The sequence below is a fragment of the Cygnus olor genome, chromosome 15 (genome assembly GCF_009769625.2).
Source record: "Cygnus olor isolate bCygOlo1 chromosome 15, bCygOlo1.pri.v2, whole genome shotgun sequence".
In the NCBI taxonomy this organism is placed as follows: domain Eukaryota; kingdom Metazoa; phylum Chordata; class Aves; order Anseriformes; family Anatidae; genus Cygnus; species Cygnus olor.
Window position 1 is genome coordinate 5,448,410 of NC_049183.1, and position 14,414 is coordinate 5,462,823.

A 14,414-nucleotide genomic window follows, 5' to 3' on the forward strand; every position below is an offset into this window, starting at 1 on the left:
TCTCACAGAACTCCCCGTTTTCTCCACGCTTTCCTCGCCCCTCCAGGAGGATTTGGAGAAGGAGAGAAGCCAGCTGCTGACTCGGGCAATCGTGGCAGAAGAACAGGTGTCAGAGCTGCAGGAGTACGTAGAGAAGCATCTTGCAAGGTGAGACAGTGGGATCCCCCTTCACGTGCTCTCCGCTTCCTGCTCCAAGTTTGCCTCCACGGCTAATTGCCAGAGACGCGGCGGTGCCCAGCACCCTGCCAGGGCCTGACCTCGCTGCCGCCTTCCCACAGCGCTGCCCGGCACAGCCGGTGTCACACAGCTCATCCAGCTGTGCGGGCAGCTGGCTCCGTGCCTCGCTCTGCGTGCCGGGGGGCGCATCTGGCCCGCGAGCCTTAGCCCATCCTTTGGAGGAGGTGAAGAGAGGGGTTGCCTAAAATCCAAAGCCTTCCAGCAAGCCCTGATCTGCTGCGCTTTCCCACTGGCTTACCGTGCCCTGCAGCAGGGGGAACAGCTGCTGGGGCAGGGAAGGGCAAGAACAACCACAGCGCATCTGTCGGAGCTGTGCTCCAGCTCTGCGCCCGACGCGAGGTGCAAGTCGTCTTGGCTGGAGCTTCGATCGGGCTCATGGGCTTGTTGCTACCTTTACTGCTACCTGGCAGAGGCGACAAGCAGCTTTTCCCAGGGAAAAGGCCGTGGTTTTTCTCTCTGTGGCTGCTCGGATCCCAGTGTGGCTCAGCACCTGTGCTGGCTGGCATCATTAACTGATGCCTGTTTTCAGCGCGCGACAAACACAGGGCAAAAAGTGTCGGTTTAAGCTGACCACCTCTGTGCGTGAGCTGCGCGCAGGGCCCTGACCAGGTGGGGATGACGCTGCTGCTCCCCTGCTGCAGGTACAAGCAGGAGATCCTCCGGCTGAGGACGCTTGCTGGCAGCAAGGAACCCCGCACGCTCAGCGCGGGGGCAGCCGATGCTCCCCTGCTGCCCGGATCCAGAAGGACCCCCAGCCATGAAATGTAGCTCTTCCTCGCGGCTCCACAAAGCAGCACGATTGTAGGAAAAAAAAAAAAAAAAAAAAAGAAACAGTTTAAAAGAAGGGGGCTTTCTATTCTGCAGGCTGGCTGAGGCACGTATCCTTCCCTGGCCAAGAGCTGGGACGCGCAGCGCAGGGAACCACGTGGGTGTTCTCAGTCTCAAATTAACGGTGCTAAAATGGGACAGGACAACTGCGCCGTGTCTGTCCCCTGACCCCTTAGCTGTAGGAAGAGTTCTGCCATTCCCTGAGCACACCACGACTAGGGACACGGGGGCAGCCTCCTGGGCAGCGTTTTGTTGCGTGACTGCAGGGACAGGTTCCCACTCCTGCCCTTGAGAATGCTGCCATAGTGTTTATCCCAGGTCAGACTCGCTTTAAAGGCTAACTGCTCCTGCCTTTGCTCCCTTCTGAGCTTGTAAGAGAAGGCCAGGGATGGTTCAAGGTGGACTTGGCCTCTGAGAGGTTACACAAAGGGGATGAGCTGCTCTTTCATGGTGGGAAGAAAACCTTTTTTCTCTGTGTTTGAGTGGAAGAAAGAATGCTACATAATGTGAGCAGGGCCAAACCAAATCCTTCAGCAGGAGGCAAGCCGGACAGACGGCCGTCCTGTTCCATCTTCAAAGGGACATTGGGGCAAAGCCTGAGGCTGCCCTGGCTCCAGGCAGAAGAAGCCCCCTGCAGCTCAAAGGCACAGCAAAAGTCTCGAGGGAAGAACTGTCCAAATGTTTATTTTGAAAAATGATCTAAAATTACCAATCGGACAGAAAGAGGCACTGGAGATTTAGCCCTTAAATCGTGTGATCATTCTAGATCTGATTTTTCCTCCCCCTTGCTTCCCCCAAGCTGACTGCTCTGGAAGATACGGAGGGACCAAGTTCCCCCTTTTGTGGGGGGAAAAAAAACCTGGCCAAGCACCGCTCTCACCCTCCCTCTCACTGCTCTCCTGCGCTGAGACCGCCGGTCGGAGAGGCTCCGACGGTGCCTCAGCTCCCTGCCACCGCGGAGCCGTGATGCCAGGCTCGAGGAGCTGCCGTTAGACCGGGCGTCCCTCCGCGCCACGCCGCGCCGCGCGCCGCACCTCCTTCATGTCATAGGCCCAGGCTTGCTCCAGCCCCTGCCCCAGGGTGCTGCTCGGGGTCCACGACGGGAAGGGGAAGCGTCCGGCCACCACGCGCGCCTCGTCGGGGAGTTCTGCAAGGAGCTTGGCAGCTAGGGGAGGCTTCTGGGGAGAGACAGACAGCCGAGGCCGGGCGGCCTTAGGAGAGCGTCACTTCGCCCCCGGCTGTGCCACACGCGCTGTCCCAGAGGGGCACAGCGAAATGGTTCGGTGAGGAGGGCAGCCCCAGACACCAAAAGCTCTGCCTTGCTTTCAGGGCTGCGCCCTCTCCCAAGGGTAACGTGGGCCTGAGGAAATGTGCCTGGATGGAGCGGCCCCACCTGGGGACCTGGTCCCACGTGAATTCCTCGGGGCAGTGCCACCGGGGAACATGGGGGAGCTTCTCAGCAGGGCTGGTGGGTCCCAAAAAGCAGCAGCATCTAAAGGCCCTTCCAAAACGCAGGGCTGAGACTGGCCCCGTGCATAGCTGGGGCCAGGACCAAATGCAAATTTTATTCCAACCTGAGTGACTCTGTGATTTTCCTTACCTCTGGTCTCTTATTTTTGGCCTTATTTTTTTTTTAAGTCTTTGCCAATATTCCAGATTTTCTCTGTTTTCTAAAATCTCCCTCCTAAGCCTGCTGAGGACAAGACAGCAGCACCTCAGCGCAGAGGGACTTACCACGCTGGGAGCCAGGAACACGGTCACGTTGTAGCAATCAGAAAGATTTGCCTTTAAAAAGAAGGAAAAGGGGAATGAAAGAAGCAAAAGGCTCTCAGAGGGGAAGCGTGGGGGAGCTGACTGAGTGGCCAAGCATTTTGCAAGCAGTCTCGTGAACCTCAGGGGAAGCAAAGATGCCACACAGCGTGTGGGACAGCGGGCTGTGCTGGTACAGCCGGGACTGGGTGTGAAAGCAGCGCCTCTTTCACAAAACCTGCCTTCAGCATCGTCTCGGTGTCCCCACATCACATTCCCTGGCGGGTTTTGCCCGGCTGGGCTGGGGGTACCTGCAGTCAGCTCTAGCAGCGCGTCCATCAGGGCCGGCAGCGCCCCAGGCCTGTCCTCAGAGCTCTCGCCCTGCCTACGGCCAGCGCTCAGCCCCGGGAGGCCGTTACCTTCCACAGGTCCTGCTTCAGGAAGGAGACCTGCCCGTGGCACCCCGCCTTCCAAGCCCGGTACTTGGCGAGCCACAGCAGCCACGGGTTGAGCTCGTAGCCGACGGCTGGCCTGAGCCCTTGCTTATGAGCCTCTAGCACCTGCAGAGAGAGAGTCAGGGCTGAGGGGAGCCCAGGGGCAGGAGCCGGCCCCAGCAGCAGCCCCCTGCAGGACACAGCACCCATGGGTGCTGAGGCTCCTGCTGGGCTCTTGGGGTTTCCCCCCAGGTTGTCCCACCCTGCTGGACGTCCCCAGGGCCACCCCCGGTGGGGGCTGCCAGCACCCTGCCCCTGGCTCCCAGGGATCCCCCCGCCGGGGGGGTGCCCTTGTGCTCCCCTCCCTGCCCTTTGCCCTCGCAGGGCCCCCCCCTTACGAGCCGGCCGTCCCCCGATCCCAGGTCCACCATCTTCCCCGAGCGGCCCCGCAGCAGCGCCATCACGTTGGCCACTTGCTGGGCGCTGGACGGCAGGTAGGGCACCTGGGGGGGGGGGGGGGGGGGAACACACAAAGAGCGGGGCGGGGGGGCTCGGTCAGCGCTGCGAGGGGGGCAAAGCGAGGCGGGGGTGTCCCGGGCAGGGGGGGTCCCAGGGGTACCTGCAGGCGCAGCGGCACCCGGCGGAAGCCGGGCATGAGCACGGCGGCCCAGACGGCGTAGGCGGCCAGGCCGGTGGCCGCCGCCAGCTGCAGCAGCCCGCTCCCCCCCAGGGCCTCCCCCCGCAGCTGCCCCGCCAGCTCGTCCAGCGCCTCGGTGTCCATGGCTGCCGGAAGGGGCGGCCCCGCTCCCACCGAGGCCTTCCGCCGCCCGGGGTGGGCCGCGGGCACGCTGGGCACCGTGCGGCTCTTCCACCGGAGTGCCCGGAGTGTGTGTTTGGGGGGGGCGGGGGGGGTGGTGCTGCTGGGCCCCCGCTCCTTGTGGCTGGGGCTGCTGGAAACGGCAGCACGTGTTGCAGCTGCTTGTGCTTTGCACGCACTTTGAACGCCCGCGCACACTTGGCGCGCCTTGCACGCCCGCGTGCCCACACGTGAGCCCACCTGCGGCTTCTCCTGCGAGGCAGCGGCGGCTGTGGGAAAATCCCAGCGGGGCCGGGGGCCGCCTCCAGAGCCGGTGCCCACCCGCAATTAAAAAAAAACAAAACCGGGAACAATAATGAATCAATTAGGGGAACCGGCGCACAGAGGGCGGGCGGCTTCCCCGGCCCCACGCCTCGCCTCACGTCCCGCAGCCCGTGGCTTCCTCCCCTTCTCCCCCCAGGTGCCTTTGTGCCGAGGTTTGCGCGGCTCCTCCAGCAGGACCCGGGAGCTTGGGGAGAGCCCGGTGTCCCCGTGATGGGGTGCCTGTCCTCGCCGTGCACCCAGGCCAGCCCCGGCGTCACTGCAGGTGCAGGGGGTGATTGCACAAGCACGCACAGGCTGCAACCCTAAAAATGTGGGGCCGGGCGCTCAGTGATGCTCACCCCATTAAACCCCTGCACTAGAGCAGTGATGGGGACAGGGCGCACCACCGGGACTAGCGCTGTCCTTACGCACTGCTATAGACTGGAAAAATTGCCTAGGGCCATGTCCCCCCCCTTCCAACACTGGTGCATGGGACAGGGCTCGGCGGCACCAGGGGATGAGGGGTGATGGGAGCCACTCACCCCCCCCCCCCCCCCCCCCCCAGTGCTGTGAGATGGCCCCCGTGCGGCTGTGGCCAAATGGGGGCCACGGGGATTTCACCGATTTTCTGCAGCTTGCTGGCAGGTGGGGCCAATTAGTCTGGGAGCGAGCGGAAAATCGGGGGAAACAGGAGCCGGCAGAGAGGGGCCGGGGGAGGGCAGCAGCACGGGGAGGAGGAGGACGGTCCCAGGGATGCCGGAGAGTGGGTTAATTAATGAAACAATTCCCACGCAGGGCTGAGCCCCCCCCGTGCATGGCCCGGGGAGGTCGGGGGGGGCCGTGTCCCGGTGTGCGGGGCCGAGCAGGTGGCCGTGCGCGGGGAGCAGTTGGGAGCCCAAGCGCCTTTAATCTGCCTCCATCCCGGGCAGCTCCCCCCGCTGGGGCCGCGGCGGCTGCAAAGCGGCTCCGAGCGCCAGGAATTTGTCGCCATGCGCTGGGAAAGCTCCTTCCCGCCAGCTGTCGGCATCGCCGCCGCGAGATCGGGGGTCGAGGGGTCCCAGGGGTTCGGCTGCGGCTTGGCCAAAGCCAGGGGGCTCCCAGCACGGCCCTCAGCCCAGGTTGTGGTTTTTTTTTTTGGGGGGGGGGGTATGTGGTGATCAGGGCCTCCTTGGGGTCACTGGGCTCACCCGCTCGCTCCATCCTGCTCGGGGCTGGGGCTGAGCCCCTTTGCTGCTGCCCTGCGCAGCTGCCCAAACTGCCCTGTCCTGCCTGTTGCCCCCTGGCCATGGGGGCATCATCCTGATCCTATGGGGCATCCCTAACCCCAGGGGCGTTATCCAAACCTACAGGGCATCCCCTGACCCCAGGGGCATTATCCTGACCCTATGGGGCAACCCTCACCCCAGGAACATTATCTAAACCTACAGGGCATCCCCTGACCCCAGGGGTGTTATCCTGACCATATCCTGACCCCAGCCCCAGGGACATCATCCTGACCCCATGGAACACCCCTTTTCCCAGAAGCATTCCCCATGGCAGCTCCTGGGCCCCAGGGAGGTGTGGACAGAGGGGACAGGAGGGGACAGTGGGACCGGGACAGCTCTGGGCTGGGCGTGAGGTCTCCATCCCCCTGCTCGGGGCGGGCAGCGAGGAGGGCTGCGCGCGGCCGGCCGCCTTTGTGCATTGCCTTTGTGCCCCGCGATTCACACGTCCAGGCTTTTATCTGGCGGCCGGGCAAGGGGGAAGGAAAAGGGGGGGCTGCGGGAGGGAATAAAAGGGCTGGGGGGGAAGTGGCGGGAAACGGCGGCTCCCATTGTGAGCGGGGACAGGGACGGGGGCGCTGGGGACGCCCTGACGGTGCCATCGCGCAGCGCTGCGCCGTGCCGGCACAGCCACCCAGCAGCTACACACCCAGAGGATCCCCTCGGTTGTGACATTGGGGTCAGGGATGGGGGTGACGGGGGGGGTTGGATCGAGCTGGAGTGGGTCCAGCTTGAACCTGCCCCGGGGCTGGCTTTTGGTTTGTCCCCAGGTGCCCCCAGCTTGACCATCCCTGGGGACAAGGGGGACCGCCATCGCTCCCCGCCCCTCCAGCCCCCCCCGCCCCTTATCTTGTTTGCACAAAGCCCCCCCTCACCACGCCACCGTCCCCTCGTTCTCCGCACCACCGTGGTGGCTCCCACCTTGTTTTCCATCCCGCAGAGGAAACATTAACCGGGACGGAGCCCGCCTCATGGTGCCCTCCGCTCTGTGCCAAGAGGCAGCAGGGGCCGGGCTGCCCGTTGGGAATTCGGCTGGGGCCGAGATTTTGGGGAGATGCCAGGATGGGGCTGCCAGGACCGGGGTGCTCCCTGGTGCTGCAGCATCCCTGAGCAGCCCCGTTGTCATTGTGACCCCCCCCCCCCCCCGGCAGCAGTGGTGACCCCCCCAGCACCAGCTCCTTCCCCAGCACCTCCCGTAGGAAGCGTTGGAGCCCTGGCCACAGCCCAGCCGCCGCGGGAAGCGGGGGCAGGCGGCCGAACCCGGCCGAGGGCAGAGGGCACCGAAAACACCGCCGAAAACTCCGCGTTGGCGAAAGAGCAGAATAACAGCCTTTTCCGCCACGGCAGAACGATCTGATTTGGCCAAATAAACATTTTGGAAGAAAAACAAGATATTCTGCGGCTGGACAGAACCCCACCGGATGCTCGGCGCATTAAATGCAATAATTTCACCCCGAGGAATGCGCTGGGGTCAGAGAAGCCAGGATTTCGCTCCGGCGCCTACAGAGGGCTGCGTGGGCAGCGCGGGTCCCTTTGTCCACGCCTCGTTTATTGCTTTTCCAGTGTCGTTTTTCCTCCTCCTCTGGGTTTCCCACTCCTTCCCCCTTTCTGCCTCCTTGCTAACGCTGCCAAAACCCCGGGCTGCCGGCTTCCTCCAGAGCCCCGTCTCCCCAGGGCCGTATCCTGCCCTCGCGGCTCCCTTGCTCCCAACACGGCCCCAAAATAGTCATCGGCATTTGGGCAGCAAGGCAGGGAGCCAGCATCCAGGAGGAACATGGGCACCGTGTGCTCTACGTCGATCCCCCGGTGAGGCTCGCAGGGGCAGGATCTCCCCAGGAACAGATCACGTGTGTCTTTTAATTAAGCTCCAAAGCCGGCAGCGTTCTTTGGGAACGGTTTCCTGACGAGGAGAAGCAGATTTCAGCCGGCACCGGGCTGGGCGCGGGGCAGCCCGGCACAATGAGGCCTTGTGGCCGGCGGGCGCTGACGAGATTGGCGCTGACAGCGGCACCACCGGGGGGGCCCCGCGGCCCCCGGCCCCGCTGGAGGAAACCCAGCCGACCCCGGGGAAAAGCAGGGAGGCAGCAATTTGGGAAGAGAGATCTACAGAGACGCTGTAATACAGATGCTTGCAGCCACGCTCGCCCACCCGCTCGCCCCTCGTGTCTCGGTCACCGGCCGCTGCCGCTTGCTGAAAAGAGGCCACACATGCCACAAATACAGTTTAGTTTATAGCAAACAAAATCACAAATTTGGTATCGTTATCACTTTAGTGCACATACAATGCCCCCCACGCCCCCACGGTCCCAAATCCCTCCTGGTGCGCCCTGGCACGGTGGGATGGCAAGCTGCCATGAGGTCACATCCCTGTGTCCCCACGTCCCCGCGCCGGCGGTGGCACAGCCCCACCTCTTCCTACTTCCATCCCTGTGACCCCTCCTGTGCTCGACACTTTGCTTCAGCTGTAGCCATGCCGGGGTCCCTTCCGTGCTGCTTCTGCTCCCTCCTCACCATCGCATTCACTCCTTCAGCCTCGCTCCTCTTCCTCTCCCCCTCCCGCCCATGCCCTGCATCACCAGCAGGGCCAGGGCAAAACTCTCCATCGCCATCACCCCGCTCCCCCTTCCACCCTCAACATTGCAAATCCACCTCCGCACTCTGCTCTCACCACCGTGCCCCAGCCATGCCACCGCTCTCCTCCTGCCACCCGCAGAGCCCCACCCAGGGGACAGCTGCCCCCCCGCACCACCCTCCGTGCCCCACAGCGTCCCCACGCCTTCAGCAACCCCAAGACCACAGCATCCCCGGGGCGTGGGTCCCCACGTGCCCTCGGTCCACAGGGAGCCCCCAGCCCCCCCCAGGGCCAGGCCCACTTGAATGCGTCTGGGAAAATCCCTTCCCTTCCTGCAGGATTTTCACGGGGCTGCCCCTGACCGAGGATGAGGCAAAGACCAAAGCACCGTGCTCCTGTGCTCCCATGTCCCTACGTGCCCATCCTTCCCGGCAAATCCATCGTCCCCGGGGACAGTGAGAGGTCCCCCTCCACGTGGCGATGCCCCCGGGGCGGGCGGGGGGACAGTGCCGAGGTGAACCATTTTCCAGGGGTTCTCGAGCAGGGATGCTCCCGGCCCCAAAACCGGGGGCTGCCCCCTCCCCGAGCCGCTCAGTCCACGGGGAACTCGCAGGGGTTCTGCCGCCTGCGCCGGGCGCCCTCGTAGATGCGCTGGAAGTCCTTGTAGCGGGGCGCGCAGCTGAGCCAAGCCTCGCCGAAGTGCAGCCACCCCGTGAAGAGGAAGGTGCCGGGGCCTGGCCGGACGCCGCAGCGCAGGGGGGTGCGAATGCTGCCCGCCGCCCGCCCCGGCCGCCCCCCGGCCTGGAAGAGGGGGAATTTCTGGCGGTGGATGCGGACGGCGCTCACCCCGATGATGGACTCCTGCAGCTCCGCGTCGTTGGAGACGCTGCGGATGCTGCCACGGACCACTGCGGGGGAAGGCAGGGAGAGGCATGAGCGTGGTCCTGTCCCCAGCACCATCCCCGTCCCCATCCCACAGCAGCCTCATGGAGCAAATGAGCTCACTGCAGGCTGAAGGAGCAGCAGGGTAGTGGGGAACACTCCCCGGGCTTCGCCCCATGTGGGTGCTGAATGGGGCGACGATGGGTGGGCGCCGCTGGGCACCATCACCAACCTGGGGCTGGGGTGAGGCTGGGGCAGGGCTCTCAGATCAGTCAGGTAAACGCCGTCCCAGCGCCCCCCACCCCCTCCCAGCATCCCAATTTTAGTTCTTTTCCCTCCCCTTGAGCCCAAGGAGCCACTCACCAAAGTCACTAGTGCAAATGGCCATCAGGAGCTCGGTGTCGTTGCACGGCCGGCACGCCCCTGCAATGGCCAAGCACAGCCGTCACCTCTGCACCCCGGGGGGCACAAGTGCCCCATGGGGGCCAGGCGGCAGTTCCCCAGGGCTGAGCCCCCCCATCACCCCCCGCCTGCCTGTGTGGCGAGAGAAATCCCCTTTTTGGGAGGTTTCCCACTTGAAACAGGTTCCAGGGCACCCGAAGGAGCGAGGGGCGATTCCCCTGGGAGGCAAGCTGGCTCACCTTCGGCGGGCAGGCTGGCAGCGGGCAGCACCAGGCGGGCGAGCCAGTCCCCCCGCAGCTCGTAGCGGAAGGCGGCGATGCGGCGGCTGATGTCGCGGTGCGGGGTGGCCTGCAGGAACAGGGCCACCTTCTCGCGGGGCAGCCAGCTGAAGCAGCGCACGCGGGGCCGGGGGGCCGCCTCCGCCTCCGGCAGCAGCAGCTCCAGCTCCCCGTCCCGCTCCAGGTAGAGCTGAGCCCCTCGGAAGGTGCCGGCGGGTTTGATGCAGGCGGTGACGTGCCGGGGGCTCCTGCCCTTGCCGGTGCCGGGGGGCAGGCGGGGGGCCAGGCGGAGGCGCAGGGCCCCCGTGGGGTACAGCCATTCCAGGGAGCCCTCGGCGCAGCGCAGGGTCAGCTGCTCCACGCTGCCCGCCTCCTGCGACAAGCCGCTGCAAGGCACCGCAGCACCCGTCAGCGGGGTGCCCCCCCTCCCCCCGGGACGGAGACCCCGACCCCCAGGGAGGGCACAGAGGGGTGTGAGGGGCACGAAAACCCCAAGGAGATGCACCAGCCCCCTGGGAGCCTCAATCTGGGGTATGGTCTCATGATTTTGGGATGGGACTGGTGTTTTCTGCAGCCACGGCATCGTCACAGAGGGGCTTTGCCCTCCTGCCCCCCCCCCCCCAAGCCCCTTCCCTTGCCCTTTCGGGGCGGACCTTTGGGTGCTGGGGGGGGGGGGTCACCCCGACCCCCTCCCTGCTCTTGCGGGACTGGGATTCCGGTGTCCCCGGCGCCCCGTGGCGACATTTGGGTATTTCTGGCCGCGAGGCTGGCACCCACCGGGGGGGAGCGGGGCCGGCGGGGGGGGGGAGCGGAGGCGGCCGCTTTGTCCGGGCCGCGCCGCTGGCGGCTGCGCGGCCCCGTGGCCCCGCCGCAGCCCCTCCTGCCGGGCCCCCGCTCTTTGTTCCCGAGCTCGGCGCCTTCCCCCGGTGGGAAAGGGCCCCGGGGAGGGTCTGGGAGCCCCAGCAGCCACCCGACCAACGGCGGGGCCCGGGGGGGGGGGGGAGGGGGGTCGGTGCCGGCAGCGCGCACCTGCAAGGGGAGGAAGGTGAAGGAGGACGGAGGGGGGGCTCTGGAGAAGCATCTCGGAGCCCTGCGACCCCTCCGGGCCGTGAGCATCTTTTGGGGCCTCCCCCGAGCGGGGAAACTGAGGCAGGCGGCATCCCGAGGACCCCACCGCGGGGATGCTCGGAGCTCTCTCTCCCGCCCCCCCCCCCCCTACAACCGGGCTGCAGCCCGCCCCCCCCGGCCCCTACCTGCCCCTCCAGCTGCACTGATCCGCCGAGAAGCTGCCGAGGGCCGCGGCCAGCCCGGCGAGGCAGAGCGCCCACAGCGCCCGCATCGCTCGCTCCGGGCTCCCGGCGGCCCCGGGGCGGCCCCGGCCGTGGCCGCGGAGCGCAGCGCGGGGGGGAATTGGGGAGGGGGTGGGGGGTGGGGGGGCGTGGGGACCGGGGGGGCCAATCAGCGCCGCGCCCCCAAACTTTGGGCCAATCGGGGGGGAGGGGCGGGGCCGTTTCCCTCCCCCCCCGCCTCTTCTGCTCCCCGAGCACCCCACGCGGGGCGTGGGGGTCCGTCCGCCGCCTCCGGGGGTCCCCAGGGGTCGGGGGGGGGTTGTCCCGGCCCCGGAATCCCCCAAACCCTGAGGACCCCCCCGGTGCCCCCCGCGGGGGGAATTCCCCACGATGCTGCGTGGGGATGCTGGGCCTGGCGCGTGGGGCGCGCGTGGGTCCTGCCCCCCCAAAATCCCCTCCCCAGCGCCCCAAATTGGCCTTTTTCGAAGGATTTTCCCCCAAACGCGGACAGCCGGCACCGGCGCCCGGCCTCCGCCGCTTGCGCATCCGCACGCCCCCGTCTCCCCCTCCTCCCTTGGCCGGCCCCTAATTATTATTAATTATTATTATTATTTTTTCCCCGTCCGACAGCGTCGTGCCGGGCCCACAGACCCCCCAATTAATTAAGCTTCCGCCGAGTGACAGCCCGCCAAAATGTTTGAAATAAACACGGAACAATTGCGGTGCGATGATACAGGCGGAGAACAAAGTCCCCGGCGAGAGGGTGGAGCGGAATGGAAATGAGGGGTTGTAAATTCGGATGGCAGGAGGAAAGAGAGGGGAGGGGAAGGGGAGGGGGCCAGGCGCGGCCGGGGTTGGGGGGGGGGGAGCGGGATTCAGAGCCCTCGGGCCATGAAACGACGCCGAAAGAAGTCGATTTGCTGGGATCCGTGGAAAATGAGGGCCGGGAGCGGGTGGGTGCAGCGGGCACCGAGCGGCCGAAGCCGGAGGGGTCGGCCCGGGCCGGGGCCGGACTGGGCTGAACTGGGGAAAGCGGGGAACGGGGCGAAGCCCCGCACGCCCGCCCACGCCCCCGGCTCCCTCTTCCCCTGGGGGGGCCACGGCGCAGCCCCCTCTCCCGTGGCCGAGCCGGGGACACGCGGGGAGCTGCTGGCACCCGCGGAGCCCCCCCCCGGGGCTGGGGGCGCGGAGCCCCGGCAGGATCCGGCCGGGATGCCCGGGAACGAGCGGGGTCCCCGCGGTGCTCGGAGCCCCGGGGCCGGGATGCCGCGGGCTCGCAGTGCCCTCTTGTGACCGCGGGCACGGCTCGGCAGCGCCTCCCGCCGCCCCCCCGCCTTGTCCCCCCCGTCTTGTCCCCTCCTGCCTTGTCCCCTCCGCCTTGTCCCCCCGCCTTGTCCCCTCCTGCCTTGTCCCCCCTGCCTTGTCCCCCCTGCCTTGTCCCCTCCGTCTTGTCCCCCCCTGCCTTGTCCCCCCCTGCCTTGTCCCCTCCGTCTTGTCCCCCCCGCCTTGTCCCCCCTGCCTTGTCCCCTCCTGCCTTGTCCCCCCCGCCTTGTCCCCCCCGCCTTGTCCCCTCCTGCCTTGTCCCCCCTGCCTTGTCCCCCCTGCCTTGTCCCCCCTGCCTTGTCCCCTCCGTCTTGTCCCCCCTGCCTTGTCTCCTCCTGCCTTGTCCCCCCTGCCCTGTCCCCCCTGCCTTGTCCCCCCTGCCTTGTCCCCCCTGCCTTGTCCCCTCCTGCCTTGTCCCCCCCCGCCTTGTCCCCCCCTGCCTTGTCCCCCCGGCCCGGCCTCCAGCGTCGGCAGCCCCGGGCCGGATCCTGCCCCGGCTCCGGCTTGCTAGGGACTGGGGCGCGGTGATTACCGGGGGCTGTGGGGCAGGCAGAAACCCTCCTGGACAGGCAAAACGGGGCCGTGGAGCAGGGCTGGGGCTGCCGGGGGGGCTGCTCGGAGGGGCTGGGGGCTGACTCCGGGGAGCGTGGGGCTCCCCATCCCCATCCCCATCCCCATCCCCATCCCCATCCCCATCCCCATCCCCATCCCCATCCCCATCCCCTTCCCGGCCCCCTGGGGCTGCGTGGGGAGCTGCTGCTGCCGATCCCAGCACGCCTGCAGGAGACAGGGCTGTGCCAGGCACCCACAGAGTCCCTAAAAAATAGCTCTGGAGGCCTCGCATCAGCTCCCGGCTGAGCTGGCTCCCAAGCATCCCAGAGCCGTGCCCTGGCCCCCCAGCCCCCAGGGACCCGGTGCCCCAGCCCTGCATGGGGTCCCTGTCCTCTCCTGGCGCCCCCAAGCACCTGGGGGCTGTCTGGAAGGGAAATGTGGGGCAGGGTCTCCATGGGGCTCCATGGTAGGGTAGGGTCCCAGCAGCTGGGTGAGGGGCCATGTAGCAGAATGAGGGTCCCCACAGCCAGGTGAGGGGCCCTGTAGCAGGGCAAGTGTCACCGTGGCAGGGCAGAGGTCCCCACTGGTGGGAGAAGGTCCCCGCGGCAGGATGAGGGTCTCAGCAGTGGGTGAGGGTCCCTGCAGCGTGATGGGGGTCTCCGTGGCCAGGTGAGGGTGAATGGGGGTGGAGGAGGGTCCCTGCAGCAGGGCGAGTGTCCCCACAGCAGGGCAAGTGTCCCCGCAGGAGGGTGAGTGTCCCCACAGCAAGATAAAGCATCCTGCAGCAGCAGGACAGTCTCCATGGCCCAGCAAAGGCCCCAGAGACAGGGTGAGGGTCTCGGGGACAGGGTGAGGGTCCCCACGGCTGGGTCCTGCCCTCGCCCACCCTCAAGGCGCACATGGCCTGGAGGGTGTCGAGCCCTGGATGGGGTCCGCAGGGGGCTGAGCCCCAGGAGACCCAGGGAGGCCACACCGGGCTGGTGGCACCGGGCTGTCCCCCCGCCACCGGCGCTGGCCCCGTGCCACCGGCAGCCCCCGCCGCCACCGAAGCAGGGCCCGGCGCGGCGGCCCCGGCGCGTGCATCCTCGCGGGCTGCGAATGGAGCTGCCTATTGATTTGCAGCCGGGCTAAAAATAACTCGCAGCCCTGCATCCAGAGCTGTGAAAAATCCCCCATCGCTAGGCGACGGGTTACCGGGAGACAGCCATCGCTAGGCGACGGCGGTTGCTGCGGCGACGGCGCCCTGCGCACTGCGGTCCAGCCTTGGCACCCGTGGTCCCCACGGTGGCCCAGCGATGCCCGGCACCCAGTGCCACCGGCCAGGGCCAGGGGTGGCAGGGATGGGAGCCCAGCGAAGGCCAATGGGATGCTGGCAGTTTGCATAAGGATGAGCCGTGGAGGAGGGGTGCCGCCCGGCTCAGCCAGGGGGACGTGTTGCCACCAGCTGTGTGGCACGGCAGTAGGGACGGTCCCCGTGCGCTTGTGA

General features: G+C 66.8%; 2 protein-coding genes across 4 annotated transcripts; both read right to left on the reverse strand.

The window, feature by feature from the left end:
* Window positions 1–1,733: 1,733 nt before the first annotated feature.
* ANTKMT (adenine nucleotide translocase lysine methyltransferase) lies at window positions 1,734–4,064 on the reverse strand. 2 transcript variants are annotated; one of them, XM_040574501.1, is made up of 5 exons: window positions 3,868–4,063; window positions 3,647–3,751; window positions 3,234–3,374; window positions 2,800–2,850; window positions 1,734–2,243 (listed from the first exon to the last, which is right to left on the reverse strand). In XM_040574501.1, the coding sequence occupies exons 1-5, from the start codon at window positions 4,027–4,029 to the stop codon at window positions 2,055–2,057; spliced, it is 648 nt and encodes a 215-aa protein (XP_040430435.1). In that variant the 5' UTR covers window positions 4,030–4,063; the 3' UTR covers window positions 1,734–2,054. The 2 variants fall into 2 exon arrangements, with proteins under 2 accessions (XP_040430435.1, XP_040430436.1); XM_040574502.1 differs by lacking the exon at window positions 3,647–3,751 and having other exon boundaries at window positions 3,868–4,064.
* Window positions 4,065–6,505: 2,441 nt separating this feature from the next.
* Window positions 6,506–11,168, reverse strand: METRN (meteorin, glial cell differentiation regulator). Of its 2 annotated transcripts, XM_040574488.1 has the most exons (4): window positions 11,018–11,168; window positions 9,726–10,150; window positions 9,448–9,507; window positions 6,506–9,110 (listed from the first exon to the last, which is right to left on the reverse strand). In XM_040574488.1, exons 1-4 carry the CDS (start codon window positions 11,101–11,103, stop codon window positions 8,794–8,796), a joined length of 888 nt encoding a protein of 295 aa, XP_040430422.1. In that variant the 5' UTR covers window positions 11,104–11,168; the 3' UTR covers window positions 6,506–8,793. The 2 variants fall into 2 exon arrangements, with proteins under 2 accessions (XP_040430422.1, XP_040430421.1); XM_040574487.1 differs by lacking the exon at window positions 11,018–11,168 and having other exon boundaries at window positions 9,726–10,436.
* Between the last annotated feature and the right edge of the window lie 3,246 nt (window positions 11,169–14,414).

Bases quoted from the DNA above. Each gene is read 5' to 3' on its own strand.
- METRN (XM_040574487.1), bottom strand. From the start codon at position 10,347: ATGCCGTGGCTGCAGAAAACACCAGTCCCATCCCAAAATCATGAGACC. The intron at 9,508-9,725 runs GTGAGCCAGCTT...TGGCCATTGCAG, and splicing joins TGCCAGCCTGCCCGCCGAAG to GGGCGTGCCGGCCGTGCAAC. The intron at 9,111-9,447 runs GTGAGTGGCTCC...CTTCCCCCGCAG, and splicing joins CATTTGCACTAGTGACTTTG to TGGTCCGTGGCAGCATCCGC.
- ANTKMT (XM_040574501.1), bottom strand. From the start codon at position 4,029: ATGGACACCGAGGCGCTGGACGAGCTGGCGGGGCAGCTGCGGGGGGAG. The intron at 3,752-3,867 runs GTACCCCTGGGA...CCCCCCCCCCAG, and splicing joins GGGTGCCGCTGCGCCTGCAG to GTGCCCTACCTGCCGTCCAG. The intron at 2,244-2,799 runs GTAAGTCCCTCT...GTCTCTCCCCAG, and splicing joins TGTTCCTGGCTCCCAGCGTG to AAGCCTCCCCTAGCTGCCAA.